Source organism: Portunus trituberculatus, chromosome 24 (assembly GCF_017591435.1).
Source record: "Portunus trituberculatus isolate SZX2019 chromosome 24, ASM1759143v1, whole genome shotgun sequence".
NCBI classification, from domain to species: domain Eukaryota; kingdom Metazoa; phylum Arthropoda; class Malacostraca; order Decapoda; family Portunidae; genus Portunus; species Portunus trituberculatus.
Genome location: NC_059278.1, coordinates 14,367,563 through 14,393,729, shown reverse-complemented (window position 1 = coordinate 14,393,729; position 26,167 = coordinate 14,367,563). Strand labels below are relative to the sequence as shown.

Here is a 26,167-nt window from a genome sequence, read left to right as displayed (position 1 = left end):
TAGTCTCCTTAATTAGTTAGTTATTTAGTTGGTTATTTAGTTATTTAGTGTGTGTGTGTGTGTGTGTGTGTGTGTGTGCGATAAACAAAAACACGGACCCCACCGTTAACAGGTCCCATTTCATGTAACGGAACCCCAAACCGTATCAAGGATAAAAACAAACTCATGTTAACCAAACCAGAAGCACCGACCACATCGAAGGATAAAGGGAGGAAGGAGAGACAGGACAGTGGGAGGTGTGGTAGGAACTAGGAAGAGGGAAGGGAAAGGTAGGGAGGGAAGACGTATAGCAACAACGAAAGGGCAAAGGAAGGAGTGAAGCAGAGAAAACAAACAGTGGCAAAGTAATGGCTCAAGATGCTGAGTTTCTTTCGGTGATCTAAATATATCCAGACTCGATATCAGCATTGTCTCATTGTAACTCTTACCCAGAGACAATGGCGAATTTGTGCGGAAATGTTAACCTCGCCTTTAAACGACTAACATCAACCATTCTCACTTCCCTTTTTGCTAGACGCACCCAGCCAGTTTTTACGTGTGAAGGTGGCAGGCGGCTAAAGGCGTGGCGCTCTACTCCTGGAGTCACCCTGACACTATATACCCTTGCCCAAAAGTTGTCCCCTAACTGTGAGAGAGAGAGAGAGAGAGAGAGAGAGAGAGAGAGAGAGAGAGAGAGAGAGAGAGAGAGAGAGAGAGACAGACAGACAGACAGACAGAGAGAGAGAGAGAGAGAGAGAGAGAGAGAGAGAGAGAGAGAGAGAGAGAGAGAGAGAGAGAGAGAGAGAGAGAGAGAGAGAGAGAGAGAGAGAGAGAGAGAGAGAGAGAGAGAGAGAGAGAGAGAGAGAGAGAGAGAGAGAGAGAGAGAGAGAGTGTGTGTGTGTGTGTGTGTGTGTGTGTGTGTGTGTGTGTGTAATTCTCCTCGGTCGTCTGCTGGTCACCCAGCCAGTCTTCCCCATTACGGAGCGTGCTCAGAGCTCATAGACCGATCTTCGGGTAGAACTGAGATCACAACACACACTCCACACACCGGGAAAGCGAGGCCACAACCCCTCGAGTTACATCCTGTAACAAAAACTGTGGGGAAAAAAAAAAACACGGACTTAGGTGACAGTTCCCAAACAGGTTCAAAATATATCTACCCGGAAGAGGACTGCGAGGCTGGTGTAGGAGTCATTATATTATGTGTGTGTGTGTGTGTGTGTGTGTGTGTGTGTGTGTGTGTGTGTGTGTGTGTGTGTGTGCATGTGTGTGTGTGTGTGTGTGTGTGTGTGTGTGTGTGTGTGTGTGTGTGTGTGTTTTCATGATTTTCTTTTCATTAGGTTGTGTTTTTGCCAAATTATTTAATCAAAGTTTTAAACCAATCATCTTGCGCCGTTAACCAAGAGACACGAATGAGACAAACCACACCATTATTTCTATCAACCAAAATGCTCTCAGACATTTATATAAGGCGAAGGTAAACAGCTTATAGGAGAAAGGTCGAGGGGGTAAGATTAAGCAACAGTGGGGTATATAAAGCAGATTGGTGGGCCATTCGCTACAGTTTGAAGTTCACGCAGTAGCCAGCGAGGAGTTCTGCAGGACCTCACCTCAACCACCATGAAGATTCTGGTACGTCTCACAAGTAACCTAAGGATACTTGGCTCAGTTCTGCAACAAACATCTATTGACACCATCTCTCACCACACCTCCACTCACACACCATTGAGACCAAATCTTCCTCTCACGGTGGATTTGGAAAGTAAAATTTTATTTCAGGAAAGGAACAATAAGAGCGAACTGTGAAGAGCTCAATAATCTGCTTATCCGAGGACAGAACAATCATGTTCTTTTCCCGTGAAAATCATAAGAGTAGCAGGATTGAATACTAATAAGACCAATATAACGAAACGTTCAACCTCAGAAGAGTTTTGTTAAAAAAAAAGTCCTTTGCAGGTAGTGCTGTGTGTCATGGCGGTGGGCGCCCACGCCCAGTTGGGCCAAACTGGCATCGTTATGCCCGACGGAAACAACGTCCAGTTCACTCACGACCAGGCCGAGAACATCCTTCTGATTGGGTCCTCTGGAGCCATCACTGCTGACGGCAAACACGTGCAGCTGGACCGAGATGGACTTCCTGTCACCCGCACTAAGCGAGCTGTGTTGTTGGAGGGACCCTCTGGCGTGCTCTTTGAGGACGGACAGAAGAGGCACCTTCCTCCTGGTGTGGAAATCGTCCTCATGTCAGAGGCTGGCGCCGTCCTTTCCAACGGTGAGAACGTCCAGTTCCGCAAGAAGCGTGATGTACTGCTGGAAGGACCTTCTGGCGTGCTCTTCAAGGACGGACAGAAGAGGCACCTTCCTCCTGGTGTGGAAATCGTCCTCATGTCAGAGACTGGCGCCGTCCTTTCCAACGGTGAGAACGTCCAGTTCCGTAAGAAGCGTTCCTCCCCCCTCATCGACTCCATCAAGGGTCCCTCAGGCTACGTCACACCCACCGGGCAGCTGTTCCAGCTTCCTCCTGGTGTTGAGGTCGTTATCGAGGGTCATTCCGGTGCTCTTCTTTCTGATGGAACTGCCATCCAGTTCTTCGAGTAAATTCCCTCAACTCAAAACCCTGCTTGGTCCATCACCAACAGCACTCAATGAATAACACCTCCATGAACACAATCACTACTAGGGATTTCATGGTATCCAATGTATATTCTTTTCTAATATAAAATAAATAAATAAGAAAAACTTTGACTTGAAACATCCTCCCTTCTGAATCTTCAGGTTAGTTAGTGAGACTGAAGGCTAAAGTAAAGTGTGATCGAATCTTTTAGAGAGAATGGCATGGAAGGGCCGCCATGGTACAATGGAACCATGCGTGCTTTGGGATCCGAGGGGTCTCCAAGCGCACGGGTTCGAATCCTGTCCACGGTCCGAGTGTAGGCTTCCTCTCTCGGGGCAACGGTTTCCTAGCGGATGGGCTTTGAGATAGGGGGTACCCAAAAAGTATCTCCTTTAGCCCATAAATTCCCGTGAAAAGCCCACATGGTATAAATAAAAATATAAAAAAAAAAAAGGTGGCCGTAAATGGTACAAGTTCATGAGAGGTGAGAATATGTCAGAAAATGTTGGTGAGGAGAGTCTGAAAGTGAATGGGGAAGTAATAAGAGAGAAGAATGAGATCAGGGAGGCAATAAGACAGTTCTGGGAAGAGGTGGGTGGTGTAGGTGAAGTGTGAGAGAAGGATGTGTGACAATGGAGAAGAAGAATGCAGATAAACTGAATGAGAGATTCAGCAAGGAGGAGGTAGAGAGATGTGTGAAACGGCAGAAGAATGGGAAGGCAGCAGGGCCAGATGGGATACCGTATGAGATGTATAAAAATGGTGGGGAGGTTTGTATTAACAAGATGACTGAGGTATTTAACCAGCTGAAATGCAATATATGTAAAGTGTTTAGTGCAGTGATGAATGGGAGATTGTGTAAAAGGATTGAGCGAGCTGGAGTGTTAGGAGAATAACAGAATGGTTTCTGCGTGGACAGATGGGCTGAGGATAACTTATTTATGGTGAATGAAATTATTGAGAAAAAAAAAAAAGAAAGGAGAGAGGTAAACTGTATTTAGGTTTTTTGGATATAAAAAAAAAATATGACAGGGTGAATACGGAAATGTTAGTCAGTCTTAGCAAAGCTTGGGTTGAGTGAAAAATAATCAACATAGTGCGTAGCATGTATGTTGACATCAGAGCTAAATACAGACTAGGAGATATAGAGACAGACTGGGTGAAGAGTGAGAGAGAGTTAGACAAGGATCTATTTTGTCATCAACCCTTTTCAGTTTATATACTGGGGAGTTAGCGACCAGACGGAGAAGAATGAATGCAGGAGTAAGAGTGGGGAATGATTAGATAAGTGTGCTTCTTTATGCAGATGACGTAGTGGTCATGAATGACTCAGCAGATGAGTTGCAGAGTTTGTTGGATGTTGTGGATGGATATGGAAGAAACTTTGGAGTTTGGTTTAGTAGTGAAAAAGTGAGGTGATGATAGTGAATAGGTCTGAGGATGAAAGCAATGCAGTAAAGAGAACTGGAGAGAATGAGATGAATCTGGCACGAGAATATAAGTACTTGGGGATGTGGGTGAGTCTAAGTGGGTGTGAAAAGACAAAGAATGAAAAGATAGGTTTAGTGAACCAGTGAGTAGGACGATTGGGGAGTGCAGCTAGAATGAGAGCAAGTAAATATGATGTGCTGAGAGAAGTGTGGAAGAGTGTGGCTGTGCCCAGTATAATGTATGGTATGGATGTGATTGTGTTGAATGAAACTGAAATTGATAATTTAAGCTAGAAGTGGGACAGAATAGAATAGGTAGAATGGCACTGAACGCACCGAGGTACACAACAGTAGAAGCTTTGAGAGGTGATATGAGATGGAGTTCTTTTAGGGAAAGACTAGTTAAAGCCACATTTAGATACAAGGTTAGGTTGGAAAGAATGGATGATGAAAGAATAGTGAAAAAGATATACCTATGAAATGAAAGTGGGAGTAAATGGAGAAAGAGGTGCACGAGAATGACAGAGGAGTGGATTATAAGTTGTATGGGGGGATGAGAATGGCTGGGAGGAATCAAAGTGAGCGTGAATGGATCGTGACAAGAGGAGGCAGAGTAGGAACTGAATGGGATGCGAGGAAATGGAAGAGTGAGATAGACAGAGAGGTGATGGGTGGGACTGAACATGTGGAGGAATGAGATGGAACGAAAGATATTACTTTGGAATGGTACAAGGGAAAGGAAACCTCTATGTATGAAAGGTGGTATGATGGCAGCCTGGGTGGTAATCTCTTCCGAGCTAGGGCACAGTGTATGGATGTGAATGCAAGGAACTACAGGTGGTCTGAGTCCCGCAGCAAGGTGTGCCAGGTTGTGACATGGGGAAGGACGAGATGGTGGAGCATGTCATGCTGGAGTGTGAGAAGTATGAGGGAGACAGGCATGAGATGATGCAATTGATTTTCACTGAATAAGGGCATAATAGGGATGAAAGAGTGAAGACAGGAAGGGAATGGATGGTGTTACTGCTGGGACTGTGTATTGTGTAAAGGGACGAGTGAAGGGAAGACTGGGGCTGTGGAGTATGTGGATAGAATGTGGCGAGCGAGGTGTTGGGATAACTAGAGAACAGAATACTGCTCTTCTTTTTCTGCGTTTCGTTAATTACTATCAATATATATATATATATATATATATATATATATATATATATATATATATATATATATATTTTTTTTTTTTTTTTTTTTACAGAAGTTGCCCATCTAAATGGCAGCAGTCCGGAGCGATCCCGATTCCTGAGCCACCTGTGACATCAAGATCAAGATCAAGATCAGTGTTTACACGGAGGAGTGCAGCAAGAATAAGAGCAAGCAAATATGATGTGCTGAGAGAGGTGTGGAAGAGTGTGGCGGTGCCCAGCATAATGTATGGTATGGATGTGATTGCATGGAATGAAAGTGAAATTGACAAGCTAGAAGTGGGACAAAATAGAATAGGTAGAATGGCACTGAATGCTCCAAGGTACACAGCAGTAGAAGCTTTGAGAGGGGATATGGGATGGAGCACTTTTAGGGAAAGACTAGTTAAAGCCACACTTAGATACAAGATCAGGCTGGAAAGAATGGATGAGGAAAGAATAGTGAGGAAGGTGTACCTGTGGAATGAAAGTGGGAGTCAGTGGAGGAAGAGGTGCATGAGAATGACAGAGGAGTGGTTTACAAGTGGTATGGGGGATGAGAATGGCTGGGAGGAATCAAAGTGAGCATGAATGGATCGTGACAAGAGGAGGCAGGGTAGTAACTGAATGGGACGCAAGGAAATGGAAGAGTGAGATAGACAGAGAGGTGAAGTGGGTGGGACTGAATATATGGAAAAATGGGATGGAACGAAAGAGTACCCTGGAATGGTACAAGGAAAAGGAAGCCCCGATGTATGAAAGGTGGTATGATGGCAGCCTGGGTGGTGACCTCTTCCGAGCTAGAGCACAGTGTATGGATGTGAATGCAAGGAACTACAGGTGGTCTGAGTCCCGCAGCAAGGTGTGCCAGATGTGTGACATGGGGGAGGACGAGACGGTGGAGCATGTCATGCTGGAGTGTGAGAAGTATGAGAGAGACAGGCATGAGATGATGCAAGTGATCTTGAGTGAATTAGGGCATAATAGGAATGAAAGAGTGGAGAAGACAGGAAGGGAATGGATGGTGTTGCTGCTGGGACTGTGTAGAGACAAGTGAAAGGATGATGGAGGCTGTGAAGGAGTATCTGGAAAGAATGTGGCGAGCGAGGTGTAGGGATCATTACCGAAGAGAAATGCTACTTTTTTTCTGTTTTGTCTTTTTTGTCCTCTACAGGAGCAGTCGATCCAAAGGCCTGGCTCTGGAGCGATCCCGAGCCACCTGTAGCATCAAAATCAAGATCAAGATCGGAGGCGCCGCAGCAGATGTTGGGCCATGGGCCCATGATTGAGACTGGCCACGGGGCACAGACATGTGGAAATGTTGACACTGTTGAGTCTGACGTGGTGACTTGGTGAGACCGTTAAAGATTTAGTAAATAAACGCTCTGCTCTGGAAATCATTTACAAAAACAGAAAGTAAACAGCTGACATAAAAGGGAGAATGGATGATGGAGAGAAACGACTAGAGAAGAAGAAAGAGAGGTGTGTCAACACATCAATGGTACATTTACATGGTTTATGGAAAATCAACGTTGTGACTTCTGTAACCTGCAGCAGCAAGACCGCCAAGCAAGCATGGAGGACACTGTAGTCCCAAAAGGAAGGAACAACCGCGAAAAGTGAAAGCTAGAAGTAAAGAAGAAAGATAATGGCTATAATGTGTGATGCAAGTAAGGAATGGTTCCATGCAAGATGCGGGAAATGTAAGCTGAACCTGTATTGGATACTACAGGAAAAGGAGGACCAACTCTGGTTCTGCCCTACTTCCAAACCTAACATGGTGACGACTGTGCAGAAATGAAGAGGTTGAGTGGAGAAAATACAGCGATGAAGAAACAAATGTAGGAGCTAAGAGAGAAATATGAAAAGTTGATAGAAAGCATAAACCAAGCAAAAGATTGAAGGAAGGTAAAAGAGGAAGGCATAGTTGAAAGGGCAGCATGTGAGGCGGTATTACGGATGGAAAAATTGCTGGAGAAGACTGGGAGAAAAAAGATGGGAAGAAGAGGAAGAATCTAATCATCTTCAGTATGCCAGAATCGACAAAACAAATAGACAAAGACAGGAAGATTGAAGATGCCAATAGATGTGACAAGGTGTTTTGGGGATATTTTGAAGGTAGAAGAATGCAAGATTGAGAAAGTACTTAGATCAGGAAAGAAACATGGAGGGAAGGTAAAGCCAGCCTTAGTGAAGTCAGAAGAAAAGTCAAAGTGGCACATAATTTCAAGAGCAAGGTACCTGAAACAAGAAAAGGATGAAATAAATAGAAGGCTCATCATTGCACTAGACTTACTCAACAACAAAGAGAAGAACATTTCAAATTACGACAGGAGGGAAAGAGAGAGAGGCACCATAAGAGGAGGAACAATAGAAACAGATGTTGACGAGGAAGCAACAATGAAAAGGAAAGTCAAACAAATGGAAATGGAAAAAGAAAGAGTGTGGAATATAAGTTATGAATATACAGGGCCTAACACAAACAAAAATGATAGATATTGAAAGATTAACAAGTGAAAATCATGTGATGTGTTTGATGGAAATTCATGAGAAGGTGAGAAAGGTAAAGATTAGTGATGAGAGAAATACAAGACAAAAAAAGGCAGAGGAGTGATGCATCTGTATAAGTAGAGTGACTCACTGGAATTAAGGAAGCAAGAAAGCACAATGACATCTCTTATATGTCAAAGGATCTGTTTGGGATTAGTATTAGCATAGAAGTGCTTTATTTTGTAACAAATGATGAAGAAAGGAATAGAAAAATGAGAAAAGAAATAAAAAATGCAATAGAGAAAACTTAATCTTGGGAGACTTTAACTGTCATACTGGTTTCTAAGATGCACAAGAATTAGATGATAACAGAAAAATTATTCTAGAATGGTTGGAAAGGTACAATATGATAATGTGTAATGATGACTTTGAGTGCAAAGGTGAAGTAACGGGGAGGGGAGACAGACAGGAAAGTGTGATTGATTATGTCCATATGACACAACAGTTTTATAGAATGGAAATTGATGAAAAACAAGCAAAGTTTTATTTATCTGGTCATAATTTGATCTCAGTAACATTAAATGGAAAAGATAAATGAGCAAGTGTGGCAGAAACTAGAAGATGGGAGAAATATGAATATTTCAAAAAAGATAAAGCCTCACTAATGGAGTACAGACAAGAAGTTGAAAGGATTTTGGAAGACAAAGTTACCATAAGTATTGAAAACTTAAATAAAATACTTTGGGAAGTAATGACAGAAAGACTCAAGAGGAAATGTAGATGGCAAATAAATGGTTGTGGACAAAAACAAACCCAAGAGCAGTCATAGATAAAGGACAAAATCAAACAGAGCATAAAGAGAAGGAAAGAATATAACAAAGCCGAGAGAAATGCAAGAATACCACAGGAAGAGATATACCTTAAAGAAAAATATTTGGAAGCAAAAACAAAAACAGAAAGAAGTGAAAGCAGCAGTGTATGAATATGAAGAAAAACATTTAAAGAAATAAAAGAAAACATAGCTTGTCAAAAGTAGGAGATGTAAGAATTAATGAAGTACAATGATCAGAGATACGAGAAAAGAAGATGCAATTAAGGACTATTGGAAAAACATCTATAAAATGAACAAAAATAATGTAAAGGAGGTGTGGAATGCTGAGACAAAAAGAGCCTACCATAAACAAAAGAACAGAACATGTTGCCAGAACATAATGTAAAATTACAAACAGGAAACGAGGAAGAGAAAGACATGGTTGTTTGGAATGAAGGAACACCGGAACATCTGGATTTAGTGTACACATTGAAAAGAGTGATGAAAGAAAAGGAGAACCCAATAGTTGAAGAGGAGGAAGTAAAAAAAAAAAGTATTAAGAGTTTAAGAGGTAAAAAAGCAGCAGGACTGGGCAAAATGAAGGCAGAATTTTATAAAGCCCTACAATCAATTATCACAATTATCACTTTGCTAACAGGAAGTTTTAAGGAAATATTGGAATATGGAAAAGTTTCTGAGTCATGGAAAGAATCCAGAACAACTAATAATACCACAAAAACATAAAATCAAAGGTATTAAAGTTAAGACCAACTGCACTGACAAACGTATCTTACAAACTATTTATGTCAAACATAGTGAAAAAAATATAAAAATGCACTTAAGAGATAACAAATTAAGTAAAGAAAATCAGAGTGGATTTACAAAAAAACAAGAGTAAAAAGCAAAACGTAATGATTTTGAAGTACTGTGTCAATAAATTGTATAAAGAAAAGGGAGCTCTGTATGTGACAGCACTTGACTTTGCAAAATGCTTATGATTCACACTGAGTAAGATCTAAATGGAGTACAAAATTCACCCTTAAATGATAGACATAGTGACTGGTGTGTACACTGACAATACAACAGACATTGTTCTACGAGAAAAAGAAGTTCGCATGACTGTGACAATTGGCATTAGGCAGGGATGCACAGCCTCCACTACCTTGTTTAAGTTACTGACCTACATTATAATAGATCAATTACAAAAGGAATGGGGCTTCTTAGATGAAAAGTTCAAATTAAATACCTTATTCTATGCAGATGATGGGTTACTTATGACAAGGACAGAAGAAATGTGCAGAATGATAGATTCACTAATATCAGCAACCACACAGGCCTCAGAATAAATAAAGAGAAGAGTAACATATATATATTTAATGAGAAAGAACAGCCAGAGCAAATAAAAAAAAGAAAAAAAAACACATTAAGGTAACAAAAGAAATAAGATATTTAGGGAAGAGTCACCAATAAGAAAAACTACTTCAAGACCCACATAGATAACTCAATAAAAAAAAAATATATATATATATATATATATATATATATATATATATATATATATATATATATATATATATATATATATATATATATATATATATATATATATATATATATATATATATATATATATATATATATATATATATATATATATATATATATATATATATATATATATATATATATATATATATATAAATAGATAGATAGATTTAGATATAGATATATAGATAAATAAAACTAATAGCACAATGCTGTAATAAAATTTCAATTGGCAAAACTTTCTGGAAAAGCATTGTGCTGCCCATAGTCTTATATGGATCCATATTTTGGCTTACATCAAGGAAGAAATTATGAAATTACAAAGATTAGTATATTCTGTATACATGATAATCCAAGGAGCACCCACTTATACTCAAGTCCCAGTACTACGAGGAGAGATAGGATCTAATACTATGGAGACTAAAATAAGGCAAAATCAACTAGATTATATGAAGTATGTGGAGGAAAATGACAGTAATGATCTGATGAAAAGGATAGTGGAGGAAACGGCTACAACAAATAAAAATTATGCGATTCAGTCAACATTGGGCTTTATGAAGGAAATTAATTTAAGTAATTCAGAATCAAAATCAATTAAGAAAGAAAACTAAAACATAAGCCTAGAGACTGGGATAATAAGAAATGGGAAAAAGAAATAGCAGAAAAATCAAGCCCAACAACAGTATATAAAAACTGGAAGAAAGAGATAGTGGAAGAGACAGTGTATGACAATAGGCTTCTTCCAGGCTATATCTAACAACCTGACACTAAAAGACAAGAACAGACACACAGATGGAGACACTAATTGTATCTTTTGTGACAGCAATCTAAAAGATATATTGCATTTTTTGTTTGGTGTCCAGGATATGAAGAAATAAGGAAAAAGACTAATTTTGCAGACTATATATAGAAGAAGAAAATATAAGACAATTACTTTTTAATAATCAAAATATACAAGAGAAGAAAGAAACAGTGAATGAAATGTGGAGGAAGAGAGAAAGTCAGTGGAAGAACTTGCTGGACTGAGCAGAATAAAAAGAAAAGAAATGACATCAGGGAAGCGTTGATACAAAGGCCAAGCTTCTCAACCTACACCTGACCTGATGGCTGATCCACTCACCAATTATCCTTTGTTACAGGTGATTATAGGCTAAGTAGCACAATGCCATACCTTGCTGTGTGTGTGTTTTCTGTGTACTTACCTAGTTGTATATTACAGAGTTTGAGCAGGGCTCATAGTCACCTGTCTCCATATCTACATTTATCCAACTTTTCCTTAAATGTTGTGCACACTTTCTGCTGCTACAATCTCTTCACTCAGTGCATTCCGGATGTCCACCGTCCTATATGGAAAACTGAACTCCTTAATGTTCCTCAGACACTGACTTTTTATGATCTTGATTGCATCTCCATCCTCTATCAATGTTACCATGTCTTGTCTATCTATCTTTTCCATATGGTTTACTAACTTGTACATCATTATTAGGTCTCCTCTTTCCTATCCATCCCTGTGTGTGTGTGTGTGTGTGTGTGTGTGTGTGTGTGTGTGTGTGTGTGTGTGTGTGTGTGTGTGTGTGTGTGTGTGTGTGTGTGTGTGTGTGTGTGTGTGTGTGTGTGTGTGTGTGTGTGTGTGTGTGTGTGTGTATTTACCTAGTTGTAGTTTTACAGGGCCTGGGCTTTATGCTCATGTGGCCCCGTCTCCATATCTGCACTTATCCAATCTTACTATAAAAGTATGCACACTCGTTGCAGACACTACTTCTTCATTTAAACTGTTCCACGTCTCAATACATCTTTGCAGGAAACTATATTTTTTAACATCTCTCAGACATCTTCCTTTTCTCAGCTTTTTACTATGCGATCTTGTGCTTCTAATGTCATATTCTTCTCTCAGGATTAGTTTTTCATTATCCACTTAATCCATTCCGTTAATCAATTTATAAACTTGTATCAGATCCCCTCTCTCTCTTCTCTGTTCCAGGGTTGGTAGATCCATAGCTTTTAGTCTCTCCTCATATGTCATCCCTTTAAATTCTGGAATCATTCTTGTAGCTATTTTTTGTAGCCTCTCCAATTTCCTTATGTGTTTCTTTTTATGAGGGGTCCACACTACTCCTGCATATTCCAATCTGGGCCTTATTGTAGTACTTATCAATTTCTTCATCATTTCTTTGTCCATATAGTGAAATGCTACTCCAATATTCCTTAACAAATTATATGTTTCCCTAAAAAGTCTATCAATATGGCTTACCGGTTGATTGTTTTCTTCCATCATCACTCCTAAGTCCTTTTCCTTTTTTACTTTCTCCAGTTCTACTCCGTCTCTCATCTTATAGATTACCACAGGTCGTCTTTCACTCTCCCATTTCCATGACATGGCTTTTGTTCACATTGAATTCCATTTCCCACTTTTTACTCTATTCCCAGATCTTATTTAGGTCTTCTTGCAGTATTTCACAATCCTCTTTTTGCTTTATAACTGCACAGTTTTGTATCATCTGCAAACTGATTTATGTAGCTGTTCACTCCTTCTGGCATATCGTTAATATAAATGAGGAAAAGTATTGGTGCCAATACTGACCCCTGTGGCACTCCGCTTTCTACTGCTCTCCACTTGGACTTCATATCTTTAACTACCGTCCTTATTTCTCTCCCCATCAAATAATTTTCTATCCATCTCAATGTGCTTCCTTTTAAACCACCCTTCTCCTCTAACTTCCATAGTAATCTTGCATGTGGCACTTTGTCAAACGCCTTTTTTAAATCCAAATAAATACAGTCAACCCATCCCTCTCTCTCTTGTACTCTATCAACTATTCTAGAATAGAAACTCAATAAATTAGTTACACACGACCGTCTTTTTCTAAAACCAAATTGGCTATTTGATATTAATTTGATGTCTTCAAGGAACTCGATCCATTTTTTCTTTATTATTCTTTCACACATCTTGCATATTACACTAGTTAGTGATACTGGTCTGTAATTTAAAGGTTCTTCCTTCCTTCCGCTCTTATATATGGGAACCACCTCAGGTCTTTTCCATTCTACTGGTACTGTTCCATTTTCTATTGAGCATTTATGATGTACATAGGACTTGCTAGTTCCTCCCTACATTCTTTCAGTATTCTGCCTGAGACTTCATCCGGTCCCATTGCCTTCTCTTCATCCAGTTCCTTCATTAACTCTTTTATTTCAAGCTTGGGTACTTTAATTTCTTTCATATAGACTGTCTCTCTATTACCCTGTGGCCTTTCAAGTTTGGATTCCTTAGTAAAGACCTCCTGGAATTTATTATTTAATAGTTCTGCCATATTTTTTGGGTCTTCCACCATCCCGTTCTCTCCTTTTAACCTTTCTATTGTTTCTTTTTGCCTAATTTTTCCATTTATGAATCTGTAGAACAGTTTTGGTTGCTCCTTACATTTTCATTTCTCGCTGCCTCGAAATTTTCCTTATTTACTGGATTTCTATTTCTCCTCCACCTTTTCCATGCTCCATCTCTTTTCTCCTTTGCCCTAACACACCTTTGTGTGTGTGTGTGTGTGTGTGTGTGTGTGCACATCTGTGTGTATTTACCTAGTTGTATTGTACAGGGTTCGAGCGGGGCTCATAGTGTCCTGTCTCCATATCTCCATTTATCTAATTTTTCTTTAAAGTTATGCACACTATGTGCTGCAACAATTCCATTATCCAATGCATTCCATTTTTCCACCGTTCTTTGTGGAAAACTGTATTTTCCAACATCCTTCACACACTTCCTCATTCTGATCTTCTTTTCATGTCCTCTTGTCCTTCCATCCTCTTCTGCCAACAGCACCAGGTCTTCTTTGTCTATCTTTTCAATATCATTTACTATCTTATACATTGTTATTAGGTCCCCTCGTTCTCTTTTATCTTATAAGGTTGGCAGTCCCATTTCCTTCAGTCGTTCTTCATATGTGAGGTCCTTTAATTCCGGCACCATCTTTGTAGCAATCTTCTGTATCCTTTCCAGTTTTCTTATATCTTTTTTAGAACTTGGAGACCATACCACTGCTGCATATTCCAGCCTTGGGCGTATCATGCTTGTGATGATTTTTTTCATCATATCTTTATCCATGAAATTAAATGCCACTCTTATATTAGTCATCATCCTATAGTCCAAATATCTTATTTATGTGTTTATTAGGGCTCAGATTTTCTTGTATGATCACTCCAAGATCTTTTTCCTCTTTAGTCTTCGTTATTTGCTCCTCTCCCATCAAATAGTTCCGTACTGGTCTTCTCTTACTCTTTCCTAGTTCCATTATGTGACATTTCTTGGCATTAAATTCTAATTTCCACTTCTTGCTCCATTCATAGATCTTGTTTAAATCTTCCTGTAGCAGTATACAGTCCTCTCTGGTTTTGATAACTTTTAGCAACTTTGCATCATCAGTGAATAAATTCATATAGCTGTTTACTCCAATGTGAATGTCGTTTACATAAACTTGAAACATAATGGGGGCTAACACTGACCCTTGTGGCACCCCGCTAGTTACTTTACTCCAAGATGATCACAGTTCTCATTTCTCTATCCTTCAAATAATCTCTTGTCCATTCGAGCAAGGTTCTACGCAGTCCTCCTATGTTCTCTAGTTTCCAAAGAAGTCTTCCATGAGGGACTTTATCAAATAACATAAATGATAGGATAACAAAGGGCCACCAGGGCCCATCTAGGTTATCCTGTATCAGTCGCACAGCGACCTTGTCATCATCTTTAATGTCCAGGTTTACTGTGTCTACCCATCCATCTCTGTTTTCAAGTCCTGCAATAACTCTCGAGTAAAAGCTTAGTAAGTTTGATACACATGACCGCCCTGTCCTGAACCCAAATTGTTTGTTCGATATGACTTGCTCCTCTTTTAGAAATTTAACCCATTTTTTAACTTTGATAATTATTTCACATAACTTCCCTACGACACTTGTAAGTGACACTGGTCTGTAGTTTAGTGGTTCAGTTGCCTTTCCTCCTTGAAATATCGGTATTACGTTGGCTCTTTTCCACTCTAGTGGAATTTTCCCTTTATTTATTGAACTTTTAATTATTTCCCAAATTGGGTCCAGTAATTGCTCTTTACATTCTTTTAACACCCAGCCAGATACACCATCTGGCCTCATTGCATTTCTGACTTCCAACTTATCCAGTAATCTTCCAATATCCTCTTTGTGCACTGCAATCTCCTGTAATCCTTGACAATCCAGTGTCCTAGTAGGTTCTATGAAATCATCTTCTGCAGTGTGTGTGCGTGTTTTCACCTAGTTGTTTCACCTAGTTGTAATTTTACAGGGCCTGGGTATCATACTCGTGTGGCCCCGTCTCCATATCTACACACATCCAAATTTCCTTTAAAACTATGCACACTCCTTGCTGACACCACCTCCTCACTCAAACCATTCCACACCTCCACACATCTTTGTGGGAAACTATATTTTTTCACATCCTTCAAGCATATTCCCTTGGCTATCTTTTTACTATGCGATCTTGTAGTTCTACTTAAGTTTTCCTCTCTCAACATCATTTGCTCATTATCCACTTCATCCAGTCCATTCAACAGTTTATAAACCTGTATTAAATCTCCTCTTTCTCTTCTTTGTTCCAAGGTAGGCAAATTCATTTCTTTTAATCTCTCCTCATAGGTCATTTCTGCCAATTCCGGAACCATTTTTGTTGCCATTCTCTGCAATCTCTCCAACTTCCTTATATGCTTCTTTTTATAAGGGGACCAAACCACTCCAGCATATTCCAATCTTGGTCTAATTACCATACTAATTAATTTCTTCATCATATCTTTATCCATATAATGGAAGGCTAATCCAATATTTTTATCAAATTATACGTTTCTCCAAACATCTTATCAATATGAGCCTCAAACTGCCCATGGTCTTGTATTATCACTCCCAAATCCTTTTCCTTTTCCACCTTTTTCAACACTACTTCTTCACCCATCTTATATGACCCTCTTGGCCGTCTTCCACTCTTCCCATCTCCATCACATGACTTTTGCTCAGATTAAATTCCATTTGCCACCTCTTGCTCCACTCCCAAATCTTATCCAGGTCTGCCTGTAAAATTTCACAATCTTCTTCACTCTTCACACACCTACACAACTTCGCATCATCCGCAAACAAATTAATATAACTGTTTACTCCTCTGGCATGTCATTAATATATACCAGGAAAAGTATTGGTGCCAGCACTGAGCCTTGTGGGACTCCACTCTCCACCACCAACCAGTCCGACCTTGCATCCCTTATTACCGTTCTCATCTCCCTCCATCTCAAGTAGTTTTCCATCCACTTTAACACTTTTCCTTTCAGTCCTCCATAAATCTCTACTTTCCATAACAGTCTCATGTGAGGTACCTTGTCAAAAGCTTTCTTTAAATCCAAATATACACAGTCCATCCATCCCTCTCTCTCTTGTATTTTGTCAACCACTCTTGAATAAAAGCTCAGTAGATTTGTTACACATGACCTCCCTTTCCTGAAGCCAAATTGATGATCCGATAATAACTTATGATCCTCCAGGAACCGTATCCAATATTTCTTTATCACCCTCTCACAAATCTTACCGACCACACTTGTTAGAGACACAGGTCTATAGTTAAGAGGCTCTTCCTTACTGCCTCCCTTATAAATGGGCACCACTTCAGCTCTCTTCCACTCTACTGGTACTTCCCTGTTTCTAATGAACACCTTATAATATCATATAATGGATCAATCAATTCTTCTCTACACTCCTTCAATAATTTTCCTGAAACTTCATCTGGTCCCATCGCTTTATCATCTTTAAGTTCCTCCAACATTTTATATAACTCCTTTTAGGTATCTTAATGTCCTCCATGTGCACATTTCCTTGTACATTCTGTGGCTTTACAAACATTGTTTCTTCAGTAAATACTTGCTGAAACCTATTATTTAGCAATTCCGCTATATTCTTAGGGTCATCTACTATCCCTTGCTCTCCTTTTAATCTTTCAATGGACTCTCTCTTTTAAGTTTACCATTTATGAACCTGTAAAACAATTTTGGATGTTCCTTACTCTTGTCTACAATATCTTTTTCAAATTTTCTTTCTTCCTCCCTCCTTACCCTCACATACTCATTTCTCGCCACTCTATAATTCTCCTTATTTAGTATATTCCTGCTCTTTTCCATCTTTTCCAAGCCACATCTCTCTTTTCCTTAGCCTTAACACAAGTTGCATTAAACCAATCCTTTCTTCCTTCCTCTCTCGGTTTATACTTTGGTACAAATTTCATAACTCCTTCTTTATAATATTTCATAAAAATCTCATATTTCTTTTGCACTTCTCTGATTTGTAACATCTCCTCCCAATCTAATTTTCTGAAATAATTTTTCAAACTTTCTGTGTCCATCTTTCTATAATTCAATCTACCACTCCTGTATGTCTCGTCCTTCCTTCGCTGTGTTGTTGCTATCTGCATTTCCATAACCACATGATCACTCTTTCCCAAAGGACACTTGTATTGTATATCTCCACATAGGTACACTTCTCTTGTTAACACCAAATCCAGTCTAGCCGGTTCATCATCTCCTCTATATCTAGTATTTTCCTTCACCCTCTGTTCCATCATATTTTCCATCATTAGATTAAGAAATCTCTCTCCCATGCTTCCTCTCCAACACCACTTACTAGATTTTCCCAATCCACCTCCTTACAATTAAAATCTCCTACTAGTATCACCTTTCTTTTTCCAGATAATACACTTTCCAAACTCTGTAAAGTATCCTTGATCATATTGTCGTATTCCTTAATGTCCAAGAATTTGTTTTAGGAGGTACATAGGTCACCATGATTATTAATTCTTTTCCATCACTTTTATCCTTATGCTTATCACTTCTGCGTTGTTCTTCCCATACCAAACCTTATCCACATTTATTTATTTCTTCGTCATAATCATAACTCCTCCTCCACCTTTACTCTCCCTATCCTTTCTCCATATATTATATTTATTATCCAAATTTATCTTTGTTTTTCATGCAATTTTGTCTCAGTCAAACACACTATATCAGGCTTCTCCACCATCATATAGTCTTGCAATTCCAATCTACTTGACAGTATCCCATCTATATTAGTATACATTACGGTCCACCCACTGCTCCCTCTAGGGGTTCCTCCGTATTCCTTCTTTCCACATACCACTTTCTGACTCTCTCTCCTATAACTCTCCAAAAACTTTCTCTTTCCTCCTCAGACCGCTCATCATTTTTCCTTCTCGCCTCTTCCACCAATTCCTTATATCTTCTCCTCTCTTCCTCATTTCTATTCTTTCTCACAAACACCTCTTTACAACCTTCTATCTCTCTTAACTTTGATGTTCTATATAGGACATCCTCCGCAGATTGTTGTGACTTCAGTACTACTTTAATCGGTCTGCTCACTCCCTCCTTATACGGACCCAGTCTATGGATCTCTTCCACTTCTTCTTGTAGGTCTTTTTTTTCATCATCATTTAGATTTTTGAACAGATCTCTTACCGTTTTCAATTCTTCCTTAATTCTCTTAGGCTTATATGTTATATTTTGTTCTTTCATCCCAAATATTAACACACTCTTCTTCTTTTCTGCTATTTCCCTTATCAATGTTTCCTTATTCTTCATTACATTAACCAGTTCCTTGGACCTTTCTTTTTTGTCTTCCTTCAACTGATCTTTAATTATTTCTTGTAATCCAACCATCTCTGCTTCCCTCGACTCAGTCCATTGTGTTTTCTTCAGTTCCCATTCCCTTTCAAGCCTTTCATTCTGCTCACTAATCATTTCCTTAAAGTCATCTTTCTCCTTTACTACTCTCTCCATTTTCTCCTCCAACCGTCTCTTGTATTTTTCAACCTCCACCTTCAAATGCGCATTCTCATCCACCAATCGTTTTCATTTTCCTCCAGTCTCTTAACTCTTTCCTTCAAAGCCTTGGAATTCTCTATCCTGCTCCTCCTCACTCCTCTGAACTTTTAATTCCTTCACTAACTCCTCAAATCTCTTCTCCAACATCACCAATCTACCTTGCAATGTTGCTCCTGTTGAAGCTGGACTCATGCTTTGACTGGCCACTTTCGGCTTTGCTCCCTGGGCCTCATCAACATATTTTGAATTTGCTAATTTATTCCTTACCGGTCTATCCATTTTTTCTTACTTTTCCTGGGAACATGTGGGTGTGTGGTCACTGGGGGCCAGGCCTGGTAGTTACGTGTGTGGTTGGATGCGTTGGCGGCTGCTATGGCTGGCCTTTGTGGGTCTTTCGTTTGGAGTGTGGAGGTTCTCCCACCTCCGATCACTCCCATGTACACGCCACCACGTGTGTGTGTGTGTGTGTGTGTGTGTGTGTAAGTAAGTAAGTAAGTAAGTGTGTGTGCGTGTGCGTGTGTGTGTGTGTGTGATGACATGATGGGCTTGTGACCTTCCTTATAGATAGCCAATTCCATGTAAAGTTTTCATAATAAAACACTTCATAGTTACATCTTAGGGAAAAAGCAAGGGTTTGAAGACATAGTACTTTTTTTTTTCTTATGTTGATCTAGAATAGTGGTTCTCAAACTTTTTTGGACTGCTGTCCCTCTTTGGCTCCCACTCACATCACTGGGAGACATGGGCATGATTATGATTACTAATGAAAAAATCATAATCCATGGCTATGATTACGTAATCATAATAAAAGAAACAAAATTTGTGTAATCATAATCGAATCTTTAAAGTAAACAAAATTTACTCTGCGGTGACAATCATAATCAAATCATAAGCAAATTTTTTTCATAATAATTATTGATTAAAATGTGATTATTGTGATTATTTATTTGTAATTTCCATGAAACACTTTACTTTCAAATCAAAATATGTTTTGAAAGCATTGGCACTGTCTCGTGTTTTTACATGCATGCTCTTCTACCATGATATAGGGGAAGGTGGGGTAAAGTGGACCAGTGGTGCAAAGTGGACCACTGGGTTTCCCACCAAAAACAATGATATGAAATTTCAAACAGCAGCTGCAATATCTTTTGGTAACATAACAAAAATCACCCGCTAGCTTTGGTACTGAAAGAAAATTTTATTTTAACTGATGGGATCAAAGTCGAGACTTTTGTAATAAAGTAGTACTTGAAATTTAGTGCCTTTGTAGTTATATCGAGTTTTGTTGTAGTACCTAAGAACAGTGGTAATATTGCTAATATAAGCAAGGCTGGTGTGAGAAATGAGAATGCCTAGCTATAGGGCTACATGATATAATTTAAACAAGTCTGATTATCAATCATGGAACTAGTTTCAACTGTGTGTGTGTTTACCTAGTTGTGAGACACAAGAAAAGAGCCACACTAGGCTCTTGCTGTCCTGCCTCCCAATCCAATTCTGTCAAAATTTTGCTTAAATTCATGTATGGTCTTTGCACAAACCATTTCATCATAAAGTTTGTTCCATGCTGCTATACATCTGTGAGGAAAGCTGTATTTCTTGATGTCTCTTCTGCAATCACTCATTTTCAGTTTCCTTCCATGTCCTCTAGTGCTCCTCATATCATGTTTGATGAGATCATCTCTGTCCAGCTTCTCTATCCCTATATAGTGCTATCATATCACCTCTCTCCCTCCTTTCCTCCAGTGTAGTTAGTCCTAGTTTTTCCAACCTCTCTTCATAACTATATTCACTTAAATGTGTAAGGATTTTTTGTTGCAGCTTTCTGCATTCTTTCCAGCTTCCTGATGTTTTTTTTTAGATTTCGTGACCACACTGCATACTCCAAATGCTGATGTATCATTGTTGTTATCAACTTTTTTTATCATATCTTCATTGATGAATATAAATGCTGGTCTTTCTCCTAGCACTCTTTCCAAGCTCCATCATTAGTTAGTATGTGATTTAAAAAGTTTTATATATTACTGTGCTCAAATATGTAAAAGTGTAACTAATAGAAAAAAATTTGCTACCTATTTTTTTTTACATTGTACCATACTTAATCATTGCTTTTTTGTAAATAATCACAGTGAAATGTGATTATAATCATAATAAAAAACAGCAAAACTCAATCATAATCAAATCATAATAAGAATAATGAAAAAAACAAGTAATCATAATTTAATCACAATCAAAAAAGTATTCCAAACCATAATCAAAATCAAATCCTAATCATTTTTCATAATCATGACCATGTCTGATCAGTGGAGCCTCCTACCCATACAAACACAAACAACAAAATACAACTATGAGTAACTGAATACTAACACACCTTCGCTAGCTGAGCTACAGTCGGACTGAGTGACCGCTCCCACCACTACCTCTAAATTCTTGAGTCTGTACCTGATCACTTCAACTCCATTACAGAGATGGGAAGTTAAATAATCATAAATATAATGGTACAGTAATCACATTGGTATAGTCTTAACATTATTTGGTTGCTGATGCATAGGCATTGATAATAACAGTATGTTATTATCAATACCTGAATATTTCTCTATAGGTTATGATGTCCTATTGGTGCCCCTCTTCTGCCACTTTTTCCTTACTGCTTCCCTACAGGGGGACGGAACTGCCCACTTTGGGGAAACCCTGCTCTAGAATTATAAACACAGTATTCTTTGATAGGAAGGACTCTTTTCTCTCACATGCCCAGCAGTATATGTACTTTATTTTAACACTTGCACTATGATACACTAACACAAGAAAATGCATTCATCTATTTATCTACCTATTTGTGTACTAATTAATTTACTTATTAGTATACATGAAATATGTAAAAGTCACATCAGCAATATGCAAAAATTACATTAGCAATTCTTCATAGGAGATATGCATGGGTGAGATACATTGTAAATGCATACACCTATGTGCTTGTTGAATCTGCCATTGTTTTCTGGTAAACCTTATCTTTAACAAGAGTCAAGTCTCCATTTAACATGGTGAGATAGCAAGTGAGATAGCAAATATTTTTCTTTCCTCCCAACAGCAAATTTTACCAGAAGCTTATGAGTATCGAATATGCAACTTCAACGTGTTTGGCAAGGAAGAAAGTCTTCTCTTGCACAACAAGTATGAGGTGCCCTTCACCAAGTTTGAGGCAACCATACGCCTCAAGATCAAGACCAAGGCTGAAGCAAAGCTCTGGATAAAAAATCTGGAGAGAGCATCAGCTGTCACTTGGAGAGTCGATAAGACTTACCCGATATGTGGGGGGAAAAAGACACAGAACATTTATCGGGTGAGAAATTAATTTTTTTGTTCAAGTTATCAGAAATACGAGTATCTTTGGTACAGACTTCTTTTGTGTGAATTTGGATATCATTAATATTCTCTTGATATACTGTATTTAGGAAACTATATAATAAACCATGAGATTAGTGAAATAAATGAAGTTGTAAAACAGTTCATTGATATGAATATATATACCATATTGGTTTTTCCAGTTTCATTATCAGGTAGTTTTGTTTCAGATTGACATGAGGTGTCAGCACAGAACATACTCCAGGTCACCATCAGCCAATAAGAAGGCATCATCAAAAAACACTTGGTGCCCTGCCAAGATGTTCCTGGTGGTGAAGCGCACACACATGGCCAGTGGAAAGGTGTCCCAGTGAGTGGATTACTTTGTACTGTACGCTTTGCATTAACAAAAGAATGCAGCTCTGTGTTAAGAGTTACAGGTGCTGTGGTAAGAAGGAATATTGTGACCCCTTAGTATATCATGCACAGACTAAATATCTTATAAATATAGGATATTTTTATTCAAGCTACAAGAGTTAAAAAGAATGATTTGCACTGATAGGATAAGTACAGTACATACTTATGTATTAGAGTCAAGTTCACAAATCATCATATTATTGTATAGCCAATTATGCTTCATATTATCACACAAGCTTTTTTTATGGATACAAGATTCATTATGTTTATAAACTGATAATCCAATCATTATTAGCGTAATATTCTCCTGTGTCTTTTTTCAGTTTTTATATGTTGGAAAACCAGTCATTATCAGGATTTCCTGACTGACAGAGTACATATCATTTCCCATTTTGTATACTTGCAGGTCAACAGATCAGTATCTGCAAGAATTTCCAACCCGAGTGTATCTTGACTTTCGGCACAACCATCACTTGCTTTCCCCTGAATCTCTAAGAAAGAGGGATGTATCAGATGAAACCGTGCAAAAGCTGACAGCACTGTACAAGGCCGGGCACACACCACTGACAGCTCTGGAGGTCATCAAGCGCGATCTCCAGGCTGACTATGGGGACCAATATATCTTTGTATCTTCAGATCGATCCAAGTGTCCTGACAAACAGTTTTGTTATCGGTAAGGGAACCATATTGTGCTTCTTCATAAACACTGAGTAGAATTAATGTATTGTGCATCTGTGTGAGACTGTAATGAAAATAGCATACATGAAAATTGAAGAATAAGTTCGAATGGAAGATCTTGAAAACTGAATGGCATATATATTAGGGAGATGATGGTGTAGTGATTAAGGTGGTAACTGTGGGATTGGGCAGACATCCACGAATAGGTTTTAATCCCACCATGTACCGCCTTGAAATTATGCCATTTGTTTAGTCTACCTACATGTCACCATGATACCCAGGTTCTAGGTGGTTACACCAAAGATGCACTTGGGTGGTGATATGGGCCCTAATATGGGTACCACTATACAGTAAATAAAATTGCCTGTGCCACTAATGGGCAGAAGCTGAACAGCACTTCCTATACATACTCTTCAAGTATACCTACAGGCCCTATAGGCCATAGTGTAAAATATGGGTGTTGATTTAATTTTGACAGTCGTCAGTATGAAGCCTTTTAGTAATTATATAATTGAGTAATATTTACATACAGTACTTTTGTGCACATTTTTGTAAAGCTTATTCAACATCCCATATACACATAGTGAAGTTATGTAGAGAGACACTTTGATTTTGCAGTTGTATGTATGCAATATACATGTTTATTTTTATTTGTGATATAAAAGTTTTAATTATTTTCTGTTTAAGGTTGTACTACAAGCTTTTCTACCCAAAGCCTCCCAAGCCTCCAGGGAAGAAAATGTTGCTGGACCTTCAGAACCACCTCAAGCCTTTTTGTGAGAAGTATGCCTCTCACTGTGCCAGTATAGAAAAAACAGAAGATGAAAATGTGATAATTGCCATATGTACACCAAGCTCAAAGAAACAACAGAATATAATGAACAGTGAAGAAAACTTTAGAAACAATGATAATACTTTGTCAGTGCCTCAGTCAATCCAGGCATTAGATATGGAAAGTTACACTAATCAGTTGCAACTCATAGAAGACTTTGAGCCTGAGAGTGAGATATGTAATCAGGCTGTCAGACATTGCCAGGAGAGTCTCAAGGCTGTGTTTGATGACTTAGTGGCAAAGGTGGAGTGCAATCCTGATAACTTTCTAAAACCCATCAACAAGTTTGTACAAAGCTATCAAAATGCAAAAAAAGATGAATTATTGAATGCTCTAGAAACTTTTGGCCAGTGTTCAGGGATAGCTATGGCAGTGTCAAGAACACTCAGAAAGCAGGAGAGTGGAGGGGAAGGTGGTGATGCTAAGGAAGAGTCCACCACCATCATTTATCCCAAGAAGAGAAAAGGAAACAGAGAGAAAGTGATTCGTGCACGACATCTCCTGCAGACACCGGCCCAGGAGACAAACAGTGACTTTGATGTTGATCTGTCAGCCCTGCAGACTGTGACTGAGGATGTGGTATCTCATGAGCTTTCCGACAATGAGATGTCAGCTGTGCATGACATCACTGATCACAGTATGCAAGTGATGCATAATGTTCCCAGTCACTCACCCTCCCACCCAGCCATTCACCTCCATCCTGCACATTTCACCATATGTGCTGAACAACAAAGAAGAGCATAGCCTGTAAGGAAGTCAGTCTACTTGAGATGATATCACATGTTAAGAAATCCTAAAACATTTATGAGTTTTGCTGGAAAGTTAATCTCTGACACAGCAAACATAAGGCAATGGCAACAAGATTTGGTTAGCTTAGTCTCATGTTTGGAATGGCATTGAGTTGTTTTGCTACTCAAGTACTGTCTTCTTGCTACCACTTATAGGAAAGGGAAGCATAAAACTTTTGAGCCTGCAGTAAGAGGAAAGAAGTAAGTATGAAAAGCTAATTCTGATTCTATAGTTCATTTAGGTCATACTGTTTCTGAAATGTGAGGTAGCTCATACTTGCTTTGTTCAGTCCCTAGGAAACGTAAGCAAGAGGAATTATTTAGTTATAAATCGTAAAAAGAGAAGATCTGAAAATGTATTCAGATGAAGAGGAATGTTTTGTGAAGGTGTTTAAGCTATGTGAGTAGGGGAAGTTGTAAAAAAAAAAAAAAGAATCAATATTTTCTTGTGCAATATTATATTCTAATGGCAAACACAAAGGTTAGAATTTTCATTATTATTGGATTCTTTGCTGCCAATTAGTACTCTACATATTATGAAGATATTGTAATCTCTTCCACTACCTGTGACTAGAGAGAAAGCATTTGTTCTTCTCCATACACACCACTGTAGCTTCTATCTTGTATTACCTTGCATCCCTCACAATCATCTTGAGTATTTCAACTCTGTCATACTACTTCATGCTCATTCCATATCTCTTCGTGTCTGTCATTTCACTTCTTACCATTTTCCCTTGAGGTGCAACATTTGGCTACCTGCACACCTCAATTCATCCTGGACCCATACATCAGACCCTCCCCTGCTCGTAGCTAAATTAGTACAAGCATCTTTCTGATAACTCATCTTCATCAAATGACATTGTGACTAAATGAAATATTTTCTGATCTGTAGATGATGAGTCTTGATATTTTGCCATGGTATTACTCATGTAAAGTACACACTATTATGAGACAGTTGTACATCCTCTATCCTTTTCTCTATACTTCACACAATTTATTGGCCTCCATCATCTCATTGCTACCCATTTTAAAAACTGAACAATAAGTAAAGACATGTGCCTCTCTTACTGTGTTCTGTCCATCATGCCACTCAGTTGGTGCAAGGATGCCAGCATGCAGGTTTAAAAGTTAGTGAACTTTGTCATACACCTTACAATTGCATATCTGGGACCAAG

General features: G+C 38.7%; 2 protein-coding genes across 4 annotated transcripts; both read left to right on the top strand.

Annotated features, from left to right (window-relative positions):
* The first annotated feature begins 1,464 nt into the window (after positions 1-1,464).
* On the top strand, positions 1,465-2,718 carry LOC123508435. The gene is made up of 2 exons (XM_045262174.1): positions 1,465-1,611; positions 1,936-2,718. The coding sequence occupies exons 1-2, from the start codon at positions 1,600-1,602 to the stop codon at positions 2,575-2,577; spliced, it is 654 nt and encodes a 217-aa protein (XP_045118109.1). The 5' UTR covers positions 1,465-1,599; the 3' UTR covers positions 2,578-2,718.
* Positions 2,719-6,233: 3,515 nt separating this feature from the next.
* LOC123508226 lies at positions 6,234-25,944 on the top strand. Of its 3 annotated transcripts, none has more exons than XM_045261777.1 (6): positions 6,234-6,553; positions 10,911-11,186; positions 22,024-22,275; positions 22,508-22,647; positions 23,101-23,367; positions 24,060-25,944. In XM_045261777.1, exons 2-6 carry the CDS (start codon positions 11,151-11,153, stop codon positions 24,946-24,948), a joined length of 1,584 nt encoding a protein of 527 aa, XP_045117712.1. In that variant the 5' UTR covers positions 6,234-6,553; positions 10,911-11,150; the 3' UTR covers positions 24,949-25,944. The 3 variants fall into 3 exon arrangements, with proteins under 3 accessions (XP_045117712.1, XP_045117714.1, XP_045117713.1); XM_045261779.1 differs by having other exon boundaries at positions 10,871-11,186; XM_045261778.1 differs by having other exon boundaries at positions 6,234-9,254.
* The last annotated feature ends 223 nt before the right edge of the window (positions 25,945-26,167 follow it).